Raw genomic sequence first — 20,274 nt, 5'->3', positions numbered from 1 at the left:
TACTAAAGAAGCAAAAGCAAAAACATGGTCCATGCCACGTAAGGACCTGAAACGTCCAGGGGCGGAGTCAAATGACTCACAAAAACTGTCCTCCTCCAACATGACACCACAGAAAAACATGGTGCAGAAACAGTTTAACCAACCATCAGCGGTAATTATGGCACTGTTAGACTCCATGATGCTGAAGAAAAGTAGGGTGCCGAGAGGAACCATGGCATCTACGCTGGCACTGAGACTGATCACGGCACTGACAATCAACAAACTGCCAGCCGTGGCACCGACAGCCAATAAGGTGCCAACAGCGGCACTGATTACTAATGACGTACCGCTTGTGGCACCGACTACTGATATGGTACCAATCTCAGCACCGACTAGCATTACACACCTGACAGGAAGCACAGCACCGACCCCGGCATTGTTGGGGAAAAAGAAAGTGTAAACAACATCATATGCAGCCCATTCAGACTTCATCCCCGCAATCAGAAGGGGCCACGGAGTCTCTGATACACTTCGCACATGACTAGGCGTTTTCACCAGAACACTCCCTTAGTGCTGCTGATGATGCAGAGGAAGCTCAATTTTCATCTGAGCACTCCTCCACCAGACCATCACTAGAGCCAATTGAATATGGCCCTCATAGAGGACACAAACCGTATTCCTATTATGGCCCACCATGGCTTGCTCGTCCTATGCCATACCATATGCAGTGGCATAAACAAGATACTTGGTGGTCCTACTTTAGGGCATATGAGAGACCTACCAGTTCCCATATGAGTAGGGTGAAATTGATGAGACCATCATCTTTGACTACATTGGTTGAAGCGAGGAAGGAAACTCAGGTAGAGGACTCCACTGTGGAGCAAGATATATCTCCTCCCACAAATGAATCCTCTTCCTCACCAGATTAAGCAGTGATTCCCCCTGCACCTGCGGTCGTAGATGACCCTAAACAGTTTAATGATCTCCAAGAGGCTGGCACAAGATTTAGAGATCCCTTTAGAGGAGGTCACAGAGTCGCACCACAAGTTGCTGAAAAAATTACATACTGCAACATCTTCAAAAATTGCACTTCCGATGGATGAGGCTTTGATGGAACCCGCCAATAATATATCACAGACCCCAGCAACCATTCTTCCCACCAACAAGAGGAACAATAGGAAATACTATATTTCAGCCAAAGGGATGGAATTCTTATTCACCCATCCCCTCAAAGATGCTGCAAATCAAAGAAGCAAACAGACAAACTATAAAGCTACACTACATGACAAGGATTGGAAGAGGCTTGATTTATTAGGCAGGAAGGTCTATTCATCTTCCACTTTATTAATGAGGATATCTAACTATGCTGCACTATTGTCTAATTATGACCACAACATCTGTGGAAAAATTATCACAAGTTATTAATGATATACCTGAAAGTAAGAGAGATCAATACAAGAATTTGATTGATGAAGGACAGCTTATAGCCAGGACATCCCTGCAGGCTTCTTTAGATGTGGCCAATCCTGCGGCTAGGACAACAGCCATGGGCATCGTTGTGCGTAGGGCCTCTTGGCTCCCCTCCGCAGGCCTTCCTGGGGAATTTCAGACAAAGATGGAAGACCTCCTTTTCAGTAAGGCCCAGCTCTTTGCTGAGAAGACAGATGAAGTCCTTCATTCGATGAAGGATTCTAGGGCAACTCTGAGGATGCTAGGCATGTATACACCTGGAACAAAAAGGAAACCAGAGGTTTCAACCGTAGGGTCGCAGATATCCCTTTGTCACAATACAGACACTATGAATCACAAAGAGGGAAACAGAGATCACACTGACATAGACAACCACAACAAACATCCTCTGCTTCCCAAACACCATCTAAATGGTCGAGGATCTGAAAAACCCCCGTCAACATACAGTGCAAGCCTCACAAAAGAAAATTTTTCAAATTTTGCCTACGACAGTTCCACCTCTATTGGTCAACAATAACAATGGACAAATGGGTTTTAGAAATCAAGTCAGGATACGCTATCCCATTCATATCCACCCCTCCTACCCACAACCCCTCCCCATCCCTTTTCAGGGACCCATCTCACATGCAAATACTGCTCCAGGAAATAGATCATCTTCTGCAGTTAGGAGCAATAGAATATGTACCATCTCATCACATAGGGAAAGGGTTCTATTCTCACTACTTTGTGGTACAGAAAAAGGGTGGAGGATGGAGACCCATATTAGACCTCAGGGCACTAAACAAATTCATGAGGCGACAAATTCAAAATGGTCACGCTAACAACCATAATACCAGCACTGCAAAGAGGGGCCTGGTTCTCAGCCCTCGATTTTCAAGATGCGTATTTCCATATTACTATCCAACCTGCACACGGACGTTTCCTAAGATTTATGGTCTCTGACAATCACTACCAATACAGAGTTTTTCCATTTTGCCTTTCTTTGGCACCAAGAGTGTTCACAGTTCTCCAAAGTGTTCACAGTTGTGGCACCACATTTAAGGAGACAGGGAATTACCATCTTCTCATACTTGGAGGATTGTCTAATAAAGGCATCTACTCAAAACCTAGCCAGACAAGCTACCGATCAAACCATAAAACTTGTTTCAGAGACTAGGACTAAGGATAAACAATGAAAAGTCCACTTTGAACCCAACACAATGGTTGGAGTTCATAGGAGCAGACTTGAACTCTACAACAGTCAGGGCATCACTACCAATGCCAAGATTCAGGGCTATTACAGACCTCATATCATTAGTAAGGAATATCCCTATAGTAACAGCACATGTTGCGTTACAGCTTCTGGGACACATAGTAGCTACAACGTTTGTGGTACAGCACGCTCGACTATACATGCGATGCCTCCAAGAATGGCTCGCTTCTGTTTACAGACCAAACAGACACAGTCTGAGTGAAGCATTGACAGTACCAAACAAAGTAAAAGAAAACCTTTTATGGTGAACCCAAGAAAACAATATGATGATGGGAATCCAATTTTCCCAGATTCCGCCCTCAATTATGATCAACACAGATGCGTCACTCCTAGGATGGGGAGCACACATGCAAGAACACACAATACAGGGCAGATGGTCAGAAACTGAAACTTATCTTCACATAACATATTAGAGCTTCGAGCAGTGTGCAATGCCTGCTCTCACTTGCTACTGTACATAAGAAACAAATCAATAAAAATAATGACAGATAACATAGCGTGCATGTTTTATATAAACCATCGGGGGGAGCAAGATCCCACTCCCTATGCAACAAATCAATGAAGCTCTGGAACTGGAGTATAAAACACAGCATCAACATATCAGTGGCATGCCTGCCCAACAAACAGAATACCATTGCAGACAACGTAAACAGACATTTCACGTGGAACCACAAGTGGGAATGGAACAACGAAGTCCTGAAAGACATTTTTTTACCACATAAAATCTATCTAATGATAGATCTATTTGCCACAAAACAAAACCACAAGTGCCATCTTTCCCGCTCGAGGGCAGGATTAGGACCAGGATCGATGGGTGATGCCTTCTTACTAAATTGGCAAGGGACAAGGGACTGTTGTATGTGTTCCCACCCATGCCAATGATACCCAAGACCATACACAAAATCAGGGCTGACAAGGCAATTGTGATAACACCAGTTTGGCCAAGACAAACATGGTTCTCAGATCTCCTGAATATGTCAATGCACAAACCTATCATTTCCTCTGAGACACGATCGTCTTTATTAGGATGCCAGTCAGATTTATCACCCAGAGATACAGAAACTTCATCTCACAGCATGGTTCATAAATGGTTCTGCACTGATGAGTTAAACAGCTTAGACAAATATTACTAAACAGTAGAAAGCCAACAACAAGAAAGACTTATCTGCAGAAGTGGCACAGGTTCGAATCTTGGTGCAAAGACATACAAATCTCGGCGACGTCCTCTTCAATTCCGATAATCCTCAAGTATATATTGGAACTTAATAAATCAGGTTTATTGGTTAGTTCCTTAAAGGTACACCTATCTGCAATCACTGTCTTCCACGACCAGATAAATGATAACCATATTCACTCACTCAATGGTAAAATGATTCTTAGTGGGTTTACAGAGGGTATTTCCAATCATACGTGCCCCCACATCATCATGGGTTCTAAATTTAGTTCTCAGAGCCTTTACTCTAGGGCACCAGTCGAGCCTTTAGCAACATGCTCACTGCTCCACATGTCCATGAAAGCATCCTTTGTAGTTGCCATTACATCATGTCGGCGGGTAGGAGAGATTAGTGCATTCATGGCCTACCCTCCTTACATTTCATAAAGATAAAATCACCCTTAGGCCACATCCTAAGTTCTCGCCAAAGGTAGTGTTGGTTTTCCATATTAACCAACCTATTCATTTACCTATCTTTTATCTGAAACAGTATACCAATCCACAGGAAGCAGCATTCCACGCTCTGGACATTATATGGGCCATAGCCTTTTACCTAGAGAGAACAAAAACATTTAGAAAATCAGATAAACTTTTCGTTTCAGAACAGAATGCACGAAAGGCAAAGCCATTTCTAGCCAAAGACTATCCAAATGGATATCAACAAGTATCCACCTGTGTTATGAACAAAAAGGTTTACAAACTCCCTCAGGAACCAAATCTCATTCCACGAGAGCAATATCCACTTCCATAGCATTCCTGAACAATGTTCTTATCATGGACATATGTAAAGCAGCAACATGGGCATCAGCACATACTTTCATAAAATATCTGCCAGGGATGCCTCATTAGGCCTAACTGTACTTTTCATCCGTACAAAGCAACTAACACTGAAGTCCCTCCACCAAATATGGGGCACTGCTCTATAGTCACCTAAAGTGGAGCATCCACAGGGACATCACTCGAAGAAGAAAAAGTTACTCACCTAATGCAGTAACTGACGTTGTTCAAGATGTGTGTCCCTGTGGGTGCTCCACTACTCACCCTTCTCCCCTCTACTTTTGAGTTCTAATAGTGGACTCTATGGTAGAGAAGGAACTGAGGGGGTTGGGTCGTGCTTGTGTGCTAGAAGGCACGCCAACGGCGCCGCAAGACGAGCTGCAAATGCATGACCCGGACGAGCACTGCTGAGAAGATCTCCGATCGAGGATGCAGGACATGATGACAGCTAAAGTGGAGTACCGACAGGGGGACACATATTGAAGAACGTCAGTTACTGCACTAGGTGAGTAACATTTTCTTCTCTTGCACTAGCATATTCTATTTGTGTTATCACTGCTGCAGAGTCATGCTTAAAAATACAAAACCATTCATTGAAAAATTACTTTCAACTTCCTCCCTCTCCTTCTCTTTGGTTTTGTTAAATCTTTTTACACATCTCCTAAACTTTGGACTTGAACTGTGTGGCTATGTGCATTTAACTTGAATCATTGTAGTTTATGTACTGCTTCATAGGATACTACAATTGCAGATTATTTTGCTTATGCATGAGTTAAATGACCTGAATTGTTAGGATGGGGAAATGCAAAGGATGTTATATAAAAATGGGTTCTCCTAAATTAGAGGAGAGATTAATTTTTGTTGTATGTAATATATATAGCAGGTTGCTTTGAGTTCTGCTTATATTAAACTTCCATGTCAGTTGAACATTTGAATTGAATTTCTTCTTTCAATTGAATTGACTTCTAAGAGGCTGAGGGAACTAGGCTTGTTTAGTCTGCGGAAGAGAAGAATGAGGGGGGATTTGATAGTAGAATTTAACTACCTGAAAGGGGGTTCCAGGGAGGATGGAGCAAGGCTGTTCTTAATGGTGGAAGATGACAGAACTAGGAGCAATGGTCTCAAGTTGCAGTGTGGGAGGACTAGATTGGATATTAGGAAAAACTTTTTCACTAGGAGAGTGGTGAAGCACTAGAATGGGTTACCTAGGGAAGTGGTGGAATCTCCGTCATTAGAGGTTTTTAAGGTGTGGCTTGACAAAGCTCTGGCTGGGATGATTTAGTTGGGGTTGGTCCTACTTTGAGCAGGGGGTTGGACTAGATGACCTCCTGAGGTCCCTTCCAACCCACATCATCTGTGATTCTAACACTTGTTCAGTTTTAGAGATTTCTCTTGTGTGCTAAGACTTCCTGATTTTTTTTCTTTTTTTATTCTGCAGTGGGAGCTGGTGAAGTAGCTAACTTCGCTGCTTATGCATTTGCACCAGCTACATTAGTGACTCCATTAGGAGCTCTCAGTGTTCTTGTAAGGTAAGAACTGTTTAGAAAGAAGCACAATTTCAGAGAGGTAGGAGGTAAGTATGTATTTAGAAATTTGTCATTTAAATTTGAGTTGTTAAATATGGCTTTGTTCTTAACTCTGAGTAAACTTAATGCTCATAAAAATGAAAGGAGTAGCACTGACTTAATGCAAGCATAATGTGAGTTGACGCTCTGTAAGTATGCTTCTATATTGACCTGCGACACCCTGCCATTCCTGTCTTCTGCATCTCTTGAGGAAGTCAATTATGATGTGCACAAATAAAAGAAAGATGACACTAATAAGCTAATTTTCACTTGTGACCAAAGTCAGGATTTTACTTGTCTCTAGAGATTGAAGGATTTTGCACCAAAACACCACATTATTTAGTCTTCTCAGAGAGGAATCTATATAGAGGGTAATGTAGAACATTCTCCTTAGCAACTTTGAGAAGGCAGCATAATTTAAAGCAGCTTTTGGGCCTCCAGACATTTACAAATGCATAACCAGACATAGGCTGTATTTAATTAGTGGATTTAGTCTAATAGAAGTTTATGGACATTAGTAATGTTGCAGATGGCTAGAGGCTGTGCATTTTATTAGGTACTGAAACGAGCTATAGAGCTTTTATCTGTATAGTGAGGCAATATTAATTCTGCAAACTTAATTCTGTAGTTAGATTGTTTGCCCTCTTGTTTGTTTGGAGCCTTAACTCAGAATAACAAGAATTCACTTTTAACATGAAATTCAAGTTCTCGTCTCTCTAATATGCATCGTTCTTTTTGCTTAGAAACTGTGTATTATTGGAACAGCTTTTAATTACTTAGAGAAAAGTGTGTTCTGAACTTTTTTGATGTCTGCTGTGGACTAGTGGGCAAATTCATTTAATTCCTAATCTGTCAATGTATTTTTTCCTTTCAGTGCCATTCTTTCATCCTATTTTTTAAATGAAAAACTTAATCTTCATGGAAAAATTGGTTGTTTGTTAAGTATATTGGGGTCAACTGTGATGGTCATTCATGCTCCACAAGAAGAGGAGATAGAAACTTTGAATGAAATGTCCCACAAGCTGGGAGATCCAGGTGAGAGAGAATGTCACTCATCTGTAAGTAGCAGTATAGCAAATATAGGAAGATACATATATTTTGTACAGAATGTCTGAGGACTAAACAATGAGGTCAAAAACAATTTTTGTCCAAGGAAAAGTTTGTTCTGAAAGAATAATAAATTGGCAGTTTAATATGTTAACCTATCTAAAAAGTAGACTGCTATTTTCCCCTTGTTAAATTTTCTACAAAGCAGTATCACCTGTTCAGGCCCAATTTTGAGCCTACCTTAAAGATTAAGCGTAGACTGTGAGGAAAACTAACAATATTAAAGGGTTACCTTTAGGACTAGAAGCTAAAATTTAGGTGTAAGAGTCTCCTATGTTTCTTCTTCAAGTGCTTGCTCATGTTGATTGCATGCTAGGTGTGTGCATGCCACATGCATAGTATCTGGAGATTTTTCCCTCAGTGGTATCCGTTGGACTGGCCCTCGCGCCCCCGAGTCGTGCGCCTATGTGCCAGTATAAGGGGGGCATCGCCAGCTCTGCGTCCTCTCTGTTCCTTCCTACCACTCGTGACAGTTGCTTGGAATGAGCCTTCTTGCTCTTGCAAGGCTTCTTTTCCCAATAGTTTGGGACTTTTGTAGATATTGTATAGTTATTGCAGTTAGTGTATGTAGATCTTAGTTAGAGTTAGTGTATATAATAGTCTGAATAGTTGTCCCTGTTGTCGAGGCACTTTCGCCTCAGTGGCTGGGCATGCCCCAGTCCCTGGGCTTCAAGCCATGTGCTGCCTGCAGCAAGCCCATGCCAGTGAGTGACCTGCACTTTAGCTGTCTAAAGTGCCTGGAGGAAACTCACATTAAAGAGAGGTGCCAGATCTGCAGGGGCTTCAGACTGCTCACTCAAAAAGATAGAGACATTCTTCTGTGGGCTTTACTCATGGAGGAAGCCCTCAGACCAGCCTCGGAGCTGAGCTGCTCCAAATCAACACCGAGTACTTCAGCTTCCATGCAGAGTGCTGCATCGGCAACCTTCTCCATCCCTGGTGCTGAGGAAGAATAAGAAACAGCACCGACAGTGAGTACTCTCCGATGCCGAAGAAAGACAAGCATGGAGTGGCTGGCATAGTGTGACCCATGCTGGGCCACTTATCATTCCCAGAGCCACTGTCGACCTTGGTACGGGACACTCTTCTGATTCCCGAGAAAGGTCAGGGGAACTCACATCTGTGGGTCCCTTTGAACTCCAGAGGCTCTCGAGGCAGCAAAGAATCTGATGTCCGTCCCAGTTCTGCTGACTGACCTCTCTCTCTCCTTCCCTCCCCCCCAAAAAACCATTTCCTGCCAGCTAAGGTGACCAGGGATAGAAGGGATCAAGGGGCCGGGGTGAGCTCCATTGTGGCACCAATCATCACACCACTGACCAGAGGAAAATTCTCCATGGTCCTGTTGCAGCAGTTTCTGACCCTGCACCGGTTCCCCGGCACCACCTAGAGGTGGAATCAGGTATGGTGCCCCCATGGTCTCTGAGGGATCCTCTTCAGAGTCCGAGGAAGAATCCTTCACCCCACTGAAGGCATACTGGTACCTGGTCTATGCAACGGACTTTGGTACCAGCCCCCCAGCGAGCACTTGGCCACTGGTCTATGCAGTGGCAGTATTGGAACCTATCTGGTTTTCCCCGGTACTGGGATCCTGAAATGGATTGCCACAAACTTGGGGCTGGAAACTGAGGAGCTGAAAGGAATCTGCTCACAGCTTAATTGATGATCTGGCTGCAGCAGCTTCCTCCAGAGTGGCCCTGCCAAGTAATGAGGCAGTGTTGGGACCTGTCAGGGCGCTATGGCAGACCCCTGTGTCTCTGCCCCTTACATCAAAAAGGGTGGAGAAGTATTATGTACTGTTAGTCGGTTTGGGTACTTGTACTTGCATCATCCCCAGGGTCCCTGATGGTGGCGGCTGCAAATGAGCGAGACAGACAGGGACAGTTGAGTGCTACCCTCAAAAATAGAGGCTAAGAGACTGGACCTGTTCGGATGCAAGTTTTGTTCGATGGACTGTCTCCAGTTACGTATCTCTAATCAGCAGGCTTTGTTGTGAAAGTACGATTTTAACCTGTGGGATTCAATAGCCAAATTTAAGGACTCTGTGCGATGGGAGTCGAGGCAGGAATTCACGGCCATCCTGGAGGAAGGCAAGACTGTGGTCAGGACTTCCCTACAGGCAGCTCTGGATGCAACCAACTCAGCAGCCAGGATTATGGTGTCAGTGGTTACCATGGGGTGCCGTTTGTGGCTCCAGTCATTGGGCCTCTCTCACAAAGTGCAGCAGTTTGTCCAGAATCTCCCCTTTGAGGAGGCCTTCCCGTTCTCCAAACATGAACTCCAAGCTTCACGGCCTCAAAGACTCAATGGCTATGCTGTGCTTCCTAGGCCTTTACATGCTCCTGTGCTCAAGGAAGCATTTTAGGCCCTAGCAGTCTTCCAGATTCCTAGCATATCCCAGACAGGAGCCCTACAAAAGAAAGGGCTATAAATGACACCAGCCCCTACCTTCTGCCTCAGCCTTCCAGTCAGGCTCACATAGATAACCCCAGCGGGGCCAGGCAAGCCTTTTGATGGTATGCCTGAGGATGGCATACCAGTCCCAACTCCAGATCCATCCTCCTTTTGTTTTTGGACTGCCTGTCACCCTTCAATCTAGTGTGGTCATTTATAATTTTGGACCGTTGGGTACTCAGCACTATAACAGTTGGTTACACCCTCCAGTTTTCATCCCTCCCTCCCATGCCTGTCCACTTTCAGGTACTCATCTCATGACCAGTTTCTCATACATGAGGTGCAAGCAGTTCTACATGTGGGGGCCAAGAAGATGTTCCTAAAGACTTGAGAGGGAAAGGGTTTTACTCCTGATATTTCCTAATGCCAAAGGGGGTCTTCGGCCCATCCTGGAACTGCATTGCCTCAACAAATATATCAAGAAACTGAGCTTCTGCATGATCTTCATGATCTCCATCATTCCCTCCTTGGATCCAGAAGACTGGTATGCTGCTCTCGATTTAAAGGACACCTATTTCCACATATCCATCTTCAGTGGGCACAGGAGATTCCTCATTCCACAGTGGGCCAGTGCTACTACTAGTTCACTGCACTTCCCTTGAGCCTGTCGGCAACCCCACGGGTCTTCACAAAGTGTATGGCGGTCATAACAGCCTTCCTCAGATGTCGAGGCATGCAAGTCTACCTGTACGTTGATGACTGGCTGATCAAAGGCCGCTTGCAGGCTTAGGTCCAGCACAGCATCAGTACAGTACGAGTCACCTTCTGAGTTCTGGGTCTATTGATAAATGAGTAAAATTCTGGTCCCAGTTCAGAGAGTAGAGTTCATCGGGGCAGTGCTCGATTTGACCCAGATCAAGGCATACTTACTGGAGGCCAGATTCTGATCTGTCTGGACCTAATCTCCAAGGTTATCACCCACCTGTTAACCACTGCTCAGGTTTGCCTCAAGTTGGGTCACATGGCAGCATGTACCTAAGCCGTGCAGCATGCAAGGCTATGCCTCAGACTCCTACAGAGGTGGCTAGCATCAGTCTATTCCCTGAGCAGACACCACTTGGACTCAGTACTCATGATTTTGCTGCTGGTCCTTGCTTTGCAACTTGGTGGAGAGACCCAGATTCTGTAATGAAAGGGGTATCCTTTGTGGCCCCACATCTGTTGGTTACCTTAGTTTCAAATGTGTCAGACCTGGAGTGGGAAGCCCACCTTGATAGTCTTGGGACTCAAGATCTCTGGTCCCAGGAAGAACTTTCCCTGATATTTGTATGCAGAGAAAACTCAGGGTAGTATGCTTGGTTTGCTTGTGTCTTCCTTCCTTCCCCAGATCTCGGGTAAGGTCGTGCAGGTCTTGATGGACAACCCTGTGTCAATGTTTTACATCAATAAGCAAGGAGGTGCCCGATCTTCAGCCCTGGGGCAGGAGGCCCTCCAACTGTGGGACTTCTGCATGAAGCACGCCATCCACCTTGAGGTATCACATCTCCCCGGAGCCTGAAATCTATTGCCGGATTGCCTCAGCAGATACTTTTCCTCTCACCATGAGTAGTCTCTTCACCTGGAGGTTGTCAGTGTCCTCTTCCAGAAGTGGGACCAGTTCACCAGACAGAACAGGAAATATTGCCAGTTCTGTTTGATGCACTGGCACAGCAGGAGCTACGTCTCCGATGCCTTCCTGCTCTCTTGGGCAGACCGCCTACTGTATGTCTTCCTGCCAATCCCCTTGGTTCACAAGGTCCTCCTAAAGATCAAACGGGAGAAGGTGAAGGTTATACTGATAGCTCTGGTGTGGCCATGCCAGCATTGGTTTAGTATGCTTTTTGGACCTCTGAGTGGGAGCTCCAATTATACTCCCACCCTTCACAGACTTGATTTCACAAGACCACAGCTGGTCGTTTCATCCAAACCTCACCTCCCTGCACCTGATGGCATGGTTACTTTATGGCTGAACCCTGAAGAGCAGACTTGCTTGGATGAGGTTCGGCAAGTCTTGCTCGATAGCAGAAAGCCTTCCACCAGGCCTTCCTATGTGGCCAAAAGGAAATATTTAACTTGTTGGACCTCTGTACGGAATCTCTGTCCATCCCGGTCTTCATTGCGGTCTATCCTGGACTGTCTGCTCCATTTTGAAACATCAAGGTTTGGCTCTTTCAACTATTAAGATTCACTTTGCAGTCATCTCAGCCTTCCATCCTCCTGTGCAGGGCAGATCAGTGTTCTCCCATGAGATGACAGTCAGGTTTCTCAAGGGACTGGAAAGACTCTATCCTTAGGTTTGTGACCCGATTCCCCCATGGGACTTAAATCTGGTCCTGTCGAAGCTTACGGAGCCCCCCTTTCAAGCCTTTAGCATCTTGTCCCATACTGCTTCTCTCTTGGAAAGTTGCCTTCCTGATGGTGCTTGCCTCAGCCAGAAGGATCTCAGTGATCAAAGCCTTGATACAAGGGGATTCTGACGTGGTGTTCTTCAAGGACAAGGTCCAACTGTGCCCCCATCCAGCCTTCCTACAAATTCCATAACTGTTATGGAATTGAGATACTATCAGGACATTTTTCTTCCTGTCTTTTTTTCTGAAACCTCCCAAGACCGCTGAGGAACGTTGACTCCATACATTGGACGTTAGGTGCATCCTCACCTTCTATAGTGAGAGGATCAAGCTCTTCCGCTAGTCCATGCAGCTTTTTAGCAGTAGCAGAAAGGATGAGAGGGCTATCTGTGTCATTCCAAAGAATCTCGTTCTGGATAACCGCCTGTATTCGAGCTTGCTACGGGCAAGTGAAGGTTCCTCCTCTGGCTATTGTGACTACTCATTCCAAGATAGCCCGTGCTTTGTCAGCAGTTTTCATCGTGCTAGTACCAATCGAGGACATCTGCAGAGCCACAACATGGTAGTCGGTTCATACCTTCATGTCCCACTATGCCATCACCTAGCAACCTGTGACAGTGCCAGTTTCAGTTTCAGAAGAGCAGTGTTGCAATCAACATGTCCATGAACTCTGGGCCTGCCTCCAGGGGCACTGCTTATGAGTCTCCTAAAATGGAATAGACATGAGCAGGCACACAAAAAAAAAAAAAAAAAACAACAAAAAACTACGAGAGTCCTGTAGCAACAAATTTCTGCAGGCATAAGCTTTCGTGGATTGCAACCCACTTCATCAGATGCAGCCCTCGAAAGCTTATGCCCGCAGAAATTTGTTAGTCTTTAAGGTGCTACAGGACTCTCGTTGTTTTTGCTGTATACAGACTAACACAGCTACCCCTCTGGAACGTTTTAACAAAAAAACTGTTACTAATCATTCATAACTGTTCATGATGTGTTGCTCATGTCCATTTCATGACCCATCGTCCTACCTCTCCGTCGGAATTCTAGCAAGAAGGAATTGAGAGTGTGGAGCTGGCGGCGCCCCTTATACTGGCACATACGTGCATGGCTCCTGGGGTGTAAGGGCCAGTCTTACAGATACCACTCGGGAAAAATCTCCGGCAATTGTGCATGTGGCAAGCACACACCTAGTATGGAATGGACATGTAGAACAACAGTTACAAAAGGTTAGTAACTGTTTTTTCACAACATATTATAAAAATACCTACCTCTTATATAGCAGTTGATATCTGTAGATGTCAAGACACTTTACAAAGAAGGTAAATACCACTATCTCCATTTTACAGATGAGGAAACTGAGGGCTGAAATGACTTGTTTGAGGTCACCCAGCAGGGCATTATCAGCATGTCCGATTGATGGCTTAATATTTCTGCTGCTGTGTAGCACTCCAATCAAAACAAATCCCAGACAGCATTCAGATATATACCTATACCCTATGGTCTCTCACCGCCACCGGTTTTGTACTTTTGAATAAGCCAAGGATTTCAGTAAAAGGGAGGCTGGCAATCTAGGGCTGTAATCATTTCAGAGCCTAGTGAAAATGTAGCGTTTGGGATTGCAGACATGGCTGCAATTGCAGTTCCATGCTTATTTTAGCCAGCTCATCAGTTGTCGTAAGACTTGTTGCAGCCTCCAATTTCAATGACTAGGAAAAACAGCATTTGAACATGTATTTAATAAAAAGGGCAGGAGGAAGCCTGTCAACCTTGACTTGTTGCCCTTAAAAAAATGCACTGCATTTCTTAGTACCTAACAGGATGCTCTTGTGCATTTACTGTATGTAAATAAGTGACTTTTTTTTCCCTACTGCAGGTTTTGTGGTTTTTGCAACACTTGTCGTCATTGTGTCCTTAATACTGATATTTGTGGTAGGACCTCGCCATGGACAGACCAACATTCTTGTGTACATAACAATCTGCTCTGTAATTGGAGCATTGTCAGTCTCCTGTGTGAAAGGTTTGGGCATCACTATAAAGGAACTTTTTGCAGGAAAGAGTGTGCTAAAACATCCTTTGTCCTGGATTCTGCTGCTAAGCCTTATAGTTTGTGTGAGCACACAGATCAACTATTTAAACAGAGCTCTGGATATATTCAACACTTCCATAGTGACTCCAATATATTATGTATTCTTTACAACATCTGTTTTAACTTGTTCTGCTATCCTTTTCAAGGAGTGGCAACACATGGCTGCTGCTGACATTATTGGCACCTTCAGTGGTTTTCTCACAATCATTGTGGGGATCTTTTTATTGCATGCCTTTAAAGATGTCAATTTCACTCTAGCAAATCTGCCTGTCTCTTTGCGGAAAGATGACAGAGCAATGAATGGCGCTCTGCCAACCACATATGAATGCTTTAATCATGATGAAGAAAGCTCAACATGTGTAGGTGAAATACAACCCAGTGAGAATGTCTCTTCCAGGAGAAATGGAAGTCTGGCAGCATTCTGAAAATGTTAAGAAAACAATTCTGTAACTTTTTTTTGGTTTTGGTTTTTTTGCTGTAAAATATCTGTCTGGAAGCAGCTGATGTACTTTAACAATATGTACAGACAATCGTTAATTTTTAAGTTTGATTAGTTTGGACCAAGAATAGTAATGAGTTTTAATTTGCCTTATGTTTACTTTAAAAAAGACACTGAAATGAGCTCACAACATGGTTTGTTTTTTGTTTTACTTGTGTAAAACTGTAAATATTTTTAATTTGAATTTTCCATTTTAAAGACTTATTGCACTAATGACAATTTTAACTAATCAAAAATAAATTGCTTTAATTTTGCACTGGTGATAAACAGACTGACATGAACCTGCATCTTTTGCATAATGGATATCCAGCATGTTTGTTTCAGAATATGGAAGAGTAAAACAATTAACCTAGAATGCTTGGAGAATGCAGTGAAAAGTTAAGGGAGCCAACTTATAATGAATATCACTTAAATAGCTAATTACAGCAGTTAGGGGAAGCATATAACCAAACTGAGTAAGAGGCATTAGTAAATTTGATGCAATTAAGAATCAGGAAGAGTGCATTGAGACAGGTTGTTTTTATTTACAGAGTTTTTAAATTTTCAATATGCTTCTGAGGGAAAGGAAATCCTACAAAGACTTCACGATTAACTGAATATCAGAACAGTTAGGTAGAGTGTAAAAGGCAAGTACTAACTAACAAGGATATCCATCACAGTGCTACTCTAATTTCTTATTTGGCGGAAAGGTATTCTCTCTTCCCTAACTTTAAATTGCATCATGTCACTGCACTGTAGTCAGCTTCTACTCTGTCAGCACCAAGATAACACTTTTGATGGATGTCATTTTATTGAGAAACAAAATTCTAGAGAGAAATAGTTGACCCATGCCCTCCTAAGACCATTTTCAGGCTTGAAGTACTGGTATGTTACACTTCTGTGTAGAATTGTAGCTGTGGGAAGCTTGATTTGTGAAAACACAAAGCTAGCACAAGTAGTATCAAGTTAGATGTGATGCAAGGGGGGAAATGTGTTTGAATGCACTTACACTAACTGAGAAGTGAGAGAAAGTTCCAAAAGTGAGAACCTTCCACTTGAAAGCCTTGCTTCAACCTCAGTGTTGATTGCCAGCAACAAGATTTCAGAGAGTCTTACCTAGTGCAGTGAATTAGAGGTAAGATGTGGTCATCTCTTAGATAACTGGTGCCCTGAATAGTCATTGATAAGCCACTTTCAAGACCTTCTCCCACCAGTGCTTTGCTACAGTTTTAGTGGGCAGGTATTAAAAGTGAAACAAAAGTTGTCAAAAACTGTTCTAATCTCATGGCTCAGGCAGCATGGACTCTTTAAGACATCAAGCTTCTGACTATAACGAAGGCACAGCCCCCTCATAGGCAATATCAATACTTGATTCTGTGTATAACTTTGCAAAACAAATTTCATAATTCAAAGTACTCCAACTTTTACCCAGACCTGGAATGCAGCATGTCTCCCTTCATGCCTTGGAAATGACTTGTTGACAATCACTTAGCACAATTCCTGTTTTATCAAGTGGGACCCTTCTGATTAGAAGGAAAACCAGTACTGCTGAATAAATCTCATTCATAATAGCTTAAATGGAACTTAGAGAAAGCTTTGGTCTATACACAACATATAAAGCACATCCTAGCATTAAACTAGGAAAATTGAAAAGTAGATTGTAATAGGTTCAAAACAATCTTCAAAGAAAAGGTAGCCTAATCAAATGCTTGTGGTGTGCCCCTTCAAAGTATGAGAGTTAGTGGACAACAGCTAAAGCAAGATAACCTTTTCACCAAGTGTAGCTGAGTTGAAATGTTTGACAATTAAGAAATTTATTTACATGAGTATTAATGGACAAGGGCACATGCAGTCAACAAAGACTATCCACCAAAATGTACGTTGATACCACCTTGGCTGGGAAGGGTTTTAGTTGAGGACTATATCCCCTATAGTATGTTTCCTACCTACAGTTTAATGTGTGGTTAAAGGCCATACTGAATCACTGACACATTGGGATGTTTGACAAGTTAACTTCCTGCTAATAAAACCTTTAGTACATTTTTTTAAGTGTGGTAACGCTTATAAATTCTGATAATTGTGTTTGTTAGGGTTCTTTGCTTGATTAGCTGCTAAAAGTGCATTAAATGTTTTGCACTTTACTTGGATCTTTCACCAAAGGATATCCCTCTGCATATCAAATATTAATGAAGCCATACAACACTCACTTGCTATGACTAAAATTTGTACTACATATATTAAAAATGTTTGCCTGTAAATCTCAGGGTAGGTCTACACTACAATTTCCAGGGCTGCAGCTGTGCTGCTGTAAGCCAAAAGGAGAGAGAGAGAGAGCTCTGTCAGCTTAATAACTCCACCTCTGAGAGGCAGTCGCTCTGTCCACAGAAGAAAAACTCCCACCAACATAGCACTGTTTGCACCAGCACTTAGGTCAGTATAATTATGTCACTCAGGGGTCTGACCTATTCACACCCCTGAACAATGTAGTTACACCTAAATTTTGTAGTATAGACCAGAGCTCAATTCTCAGTGGGGCATAGAGGAATGAGGTAAATTCTATTCCTGTAATTTGCACATAAAATATGCTGTTAGGAACTTACCCCACCCTCTGTGAAGCAGGTAAATAGTGTACATTCTTCCCACACTACAGAACACTGAAGGATCAGACTGCCTCCTTTTACAGATCTCAAGGCTCAATGTCAGTCAAGTGCTGTACTGAAGACACTAGTCCATTCCCTTCCCTCCAATTCTTTTGGCTCCTTGTTTCTGGGAGTACTTAACTTGATCCTCACTTCTCTTGTCACATGCCTTTTAATGGTATTTTCTTCTCTCTTTTTAGGTATAAATCAGAGCAAAAAATGAAGCAAAGCTGGGAAATCATAGGATAGAGCCAAGATAAAAGGAGAGCAGCAGCAGAAGGGCTGTATACCTAAACTATGATTGACAGTGCCTTGCTTTTTTTCTGGGTAGGTGAAACCATGAAGGGCCTCAGTTTTTCTCTACCTTTCAGCCAGAAACATTTAAGAGGAATTACAGATGGTGGGTTACCTGTAACTGGAATTTTCCAAGATGAGATTGCATATTATGAGGCAACACCAGGTGGGCACATCAGCCAGGAGAACCTTCTCTAAGCAGTGCCTTTAAAGCGCTTGCTGAGGGAAGGGTAGGAGGAGGTGTGCATCTCTGAACATAGGGGGAGGTATAGGATATGTGTGAAAATACAAAAGCCACTCAGGTTTGTATCTGATAGAATTTTTCTGACTTCTTGGAAATTGGTCAACTCTTGCCCCTTGATAGTCTAGCAAGCTGCAGCAGGCCATTAGTAAGGACATCCATCCTACTCTGGGAGGTATCTCCAACAATGTTGAACTCCAGATGGGAGCCCTCTATGGCTACTGAAAGTAAATTCAATATGGTTGTTGCATAACCCACTACATCATGGAACTGTGGTGTGTCCACAGAAGGGAAAGAAGCAGATGCCGCTCCCACATGTTCAGCTGGTGATAAATCAGATTTTTGAACAAGAGCATGCAATCTTCTCATATTCCTCTTCAGGTAGACTATCAGGTACCACTGCCTGAGATGCAGATGGGGATCCAGTGGAAATGGGACTGAGGATTGCTCAGCTGTCAGGTCCTCTACAGATGAAACATCACCTCTCCATCCGTAAGGATGACAACTGAAAAATGTCTGTGGCAGCAACCAATATGGTTATGGAGGTGGAGCTCAGGACTCCCACACCCCAGCAACTTGGATCTGGGAACAAACCCACAGGAGAACCAAAAGGAGGCATGAACCAGGAGGAATGAGCTCTCTTCTTTTATCCTTCTTTAAATGAATCCAGCCTAGGCTCTACGCTGGACAATACAGTTGAAAGCAATGGTCCTGGAGGGTTGAGAGAGAAACGGAGAAAGCTCTTCTGGGAGACTCTATTAGCCTCTCCTCTATCCTCCTCCTAAGTCTTTTAATCTCCTGCTCTCCTTCTTTCAGGTGAAGACAATATTGACCTTGGAATCGGCAAAGCCTCTCTCTTCCTCAAGATCCTCTATTTCTTATTCAGATCAGAAGAATGATCAGAATCCAATTGGTGAACATCTGCCACTAAAGTAAGGGTTCACTACAGAACTGAAGATAGATCCAGAACCAGAGGTTGGAGCTGAGGAGCAGGATGGTGCAAGATCCACTGAAATACCACTGGTTCTCCAAGCTGAAGCTGGAACAGACTTGGGTTTTGGAGCTAGAGCCAGAGATGCCATAAGAGAGTTGGACAGATGCAATAAATCTGACATATGGGATCTGGCATTCTAATAGCCTAAACCTGAAGAACTCTGTGTAGCTTGAAAGTTTGTCTCTCTCACCATTAGAAGATGGTTTAATAAAAGATATCATCCACTTTGTCATGTCTAACAGTGTCAGTCTTCTCCCTTGCTGCCTTTTTTGGAACAGACAGCTGGAGCTAACGTGGCTGTAGGTTCCAAAGCATGGGGTTGGTCTTTCTTCACCAAGAGTACCTTCAAAACCCTGACTTCCTGAGCAACAGGACCTACCGCGGGACCAGAGTAAGTTCCAATTTCCTGGAACCTTTGAAAGTGCTTTTACTTACTGGAATAAGTCACAGGAGCCAAAACTGATCTCAGGCTTTGGATCAGACAAGAGCCTGGAGCTTCAAAGCCCTCCTTAAGGAGAAGCACCTGCAATCTGTTCTGCCTCTCCAAGCAAGGTCTGGATATGAAATTCTGGCAGATGAAACATCCAGAAGGAAAGTGGCCCTTCTCCAAGCACTTCGGGTACCTAATGTGGTCATCCAACACCAGGAAGACAGCTGGGCATGAAGCACATCTCTTGAATCCCACTTTCCTTCTTCATTTCTAGCAGAACCCAGAACTGAGCTACTAGCTAACTCAACTCTCTACTTATCAGTAAACTATAAGCTACAGCTACCAAGACACTAAGAATGAAGAAAACTCTGGATCTGAATGAACCAGAGTGGTTCATTTTATTCTGGCATAGCAGTGGGAAGGAAAGGAGGTGGTAGAGGACACTGAAACCCACCTATAACTTCATTTTCTGAATGTTCAGAGATGCTGAGGGGACACTTGGAGGGGGCAGATGAGCACTCTAATAGTAGGAACTGTTTGGAGAAGGTTCTACCATTAGGCACCTCTAGGCAGTGTAATACCCATAAGTGGGACTATGCAGATCCACTTGAGCTTTCCCACCTATCCTCATTTTGCAGATGGAGAGAGACAGAGGTTGAGGGTAAAAATCCCAAAAGCACACACATGAGTTAAGATCTTAAATTCTGTTGTCTAAAGTGAATTAAGAACCAAAGACCTGATCAACACACACAAAACTATTTTGGTTGGGGTAGCTAAATTAGTACAAACCCTATTGTGGATGCAGTTTTACCAGTAAAAAGGTGTTTTATACTGGTACAGCTTCTTCCCCTTCACATATGGGCATAAGCTATAAGTGTTTTTATTATTTGTATTAATGTAGCACCTAGCAGCCACAGTCAACCCATCAGTGGGTTGTGCCATTTTAGCTGTACCCATATAGTTAGTGCTACAGT

At 43.4% G+C, this 20,274-nt stretch overlaps 1 protein-coding gene and 1 long non-coding RNA gene across 3 annotated transcripts in view; both read left to right on the top strand.

Moving 5' to 3' along the window:
• Positions 1-15,668, top strand: part of NIPA2 (NIPA magnesium transporter 2) — a 31,731-nt gene extending 16,063 nt beyond the window's left edge. For both annotated transcript variants that reach the window (XM_067559966.1, XM_067559968.1), the window contains exons 5-7: positions 6,130-6,220; positions 7,131-7,291; positions 14,012-15,668. In XM_067559966.1, coding sequence (XP_067416067.1) covers positions 6,130-6,220; positions 7,131-7,291; positions 14,012-14,649 — 890 coding nt within the window. In that variant the 3' untranslated portion in view covers positions 14,650-15,668. The remainder of the gene's footprint in view (positions 1-6,129; positions 6,221-7,130; positions 7,292-14,011) is intronic.
• Positions 15,669-16,345: 677 nt separating this feature from the next.
• On the top strand, positions 16,346-19,097 carry LOC137160973 (uncharacterized). Its single transcript, XR_010922017.1, has 2 exons — positions 16,346-17,668; positions 18,693-19,097. It is a non-coding gene; the product is annotated as an uncharacterized lncRNA (long non-coding RNA).
• Positions 19,098-20,274: the final 1,177 nt, after the last annotated feature.

The sequence above is a fragment of the Emydura macquarii genome, unplaced genomic scaffold, assembly GCF_026122565.2.
Source record: "Emydura macquarii macquarii isolate MOO-44397 ecotype Brisbane River unplaced genomic scaffold, CSIRO-AGI_Emac_v2 contig_2207, whole genome shotgun sequence".
Taxonomy (NCBI): Eukaryota; Metazoa; Chordata; order Testudines; family Chelidae; genus Emydura; species Emydura macquarii.
This window is presented reverse-complemented; position numbering and strand designations above follow the sequence as displayed.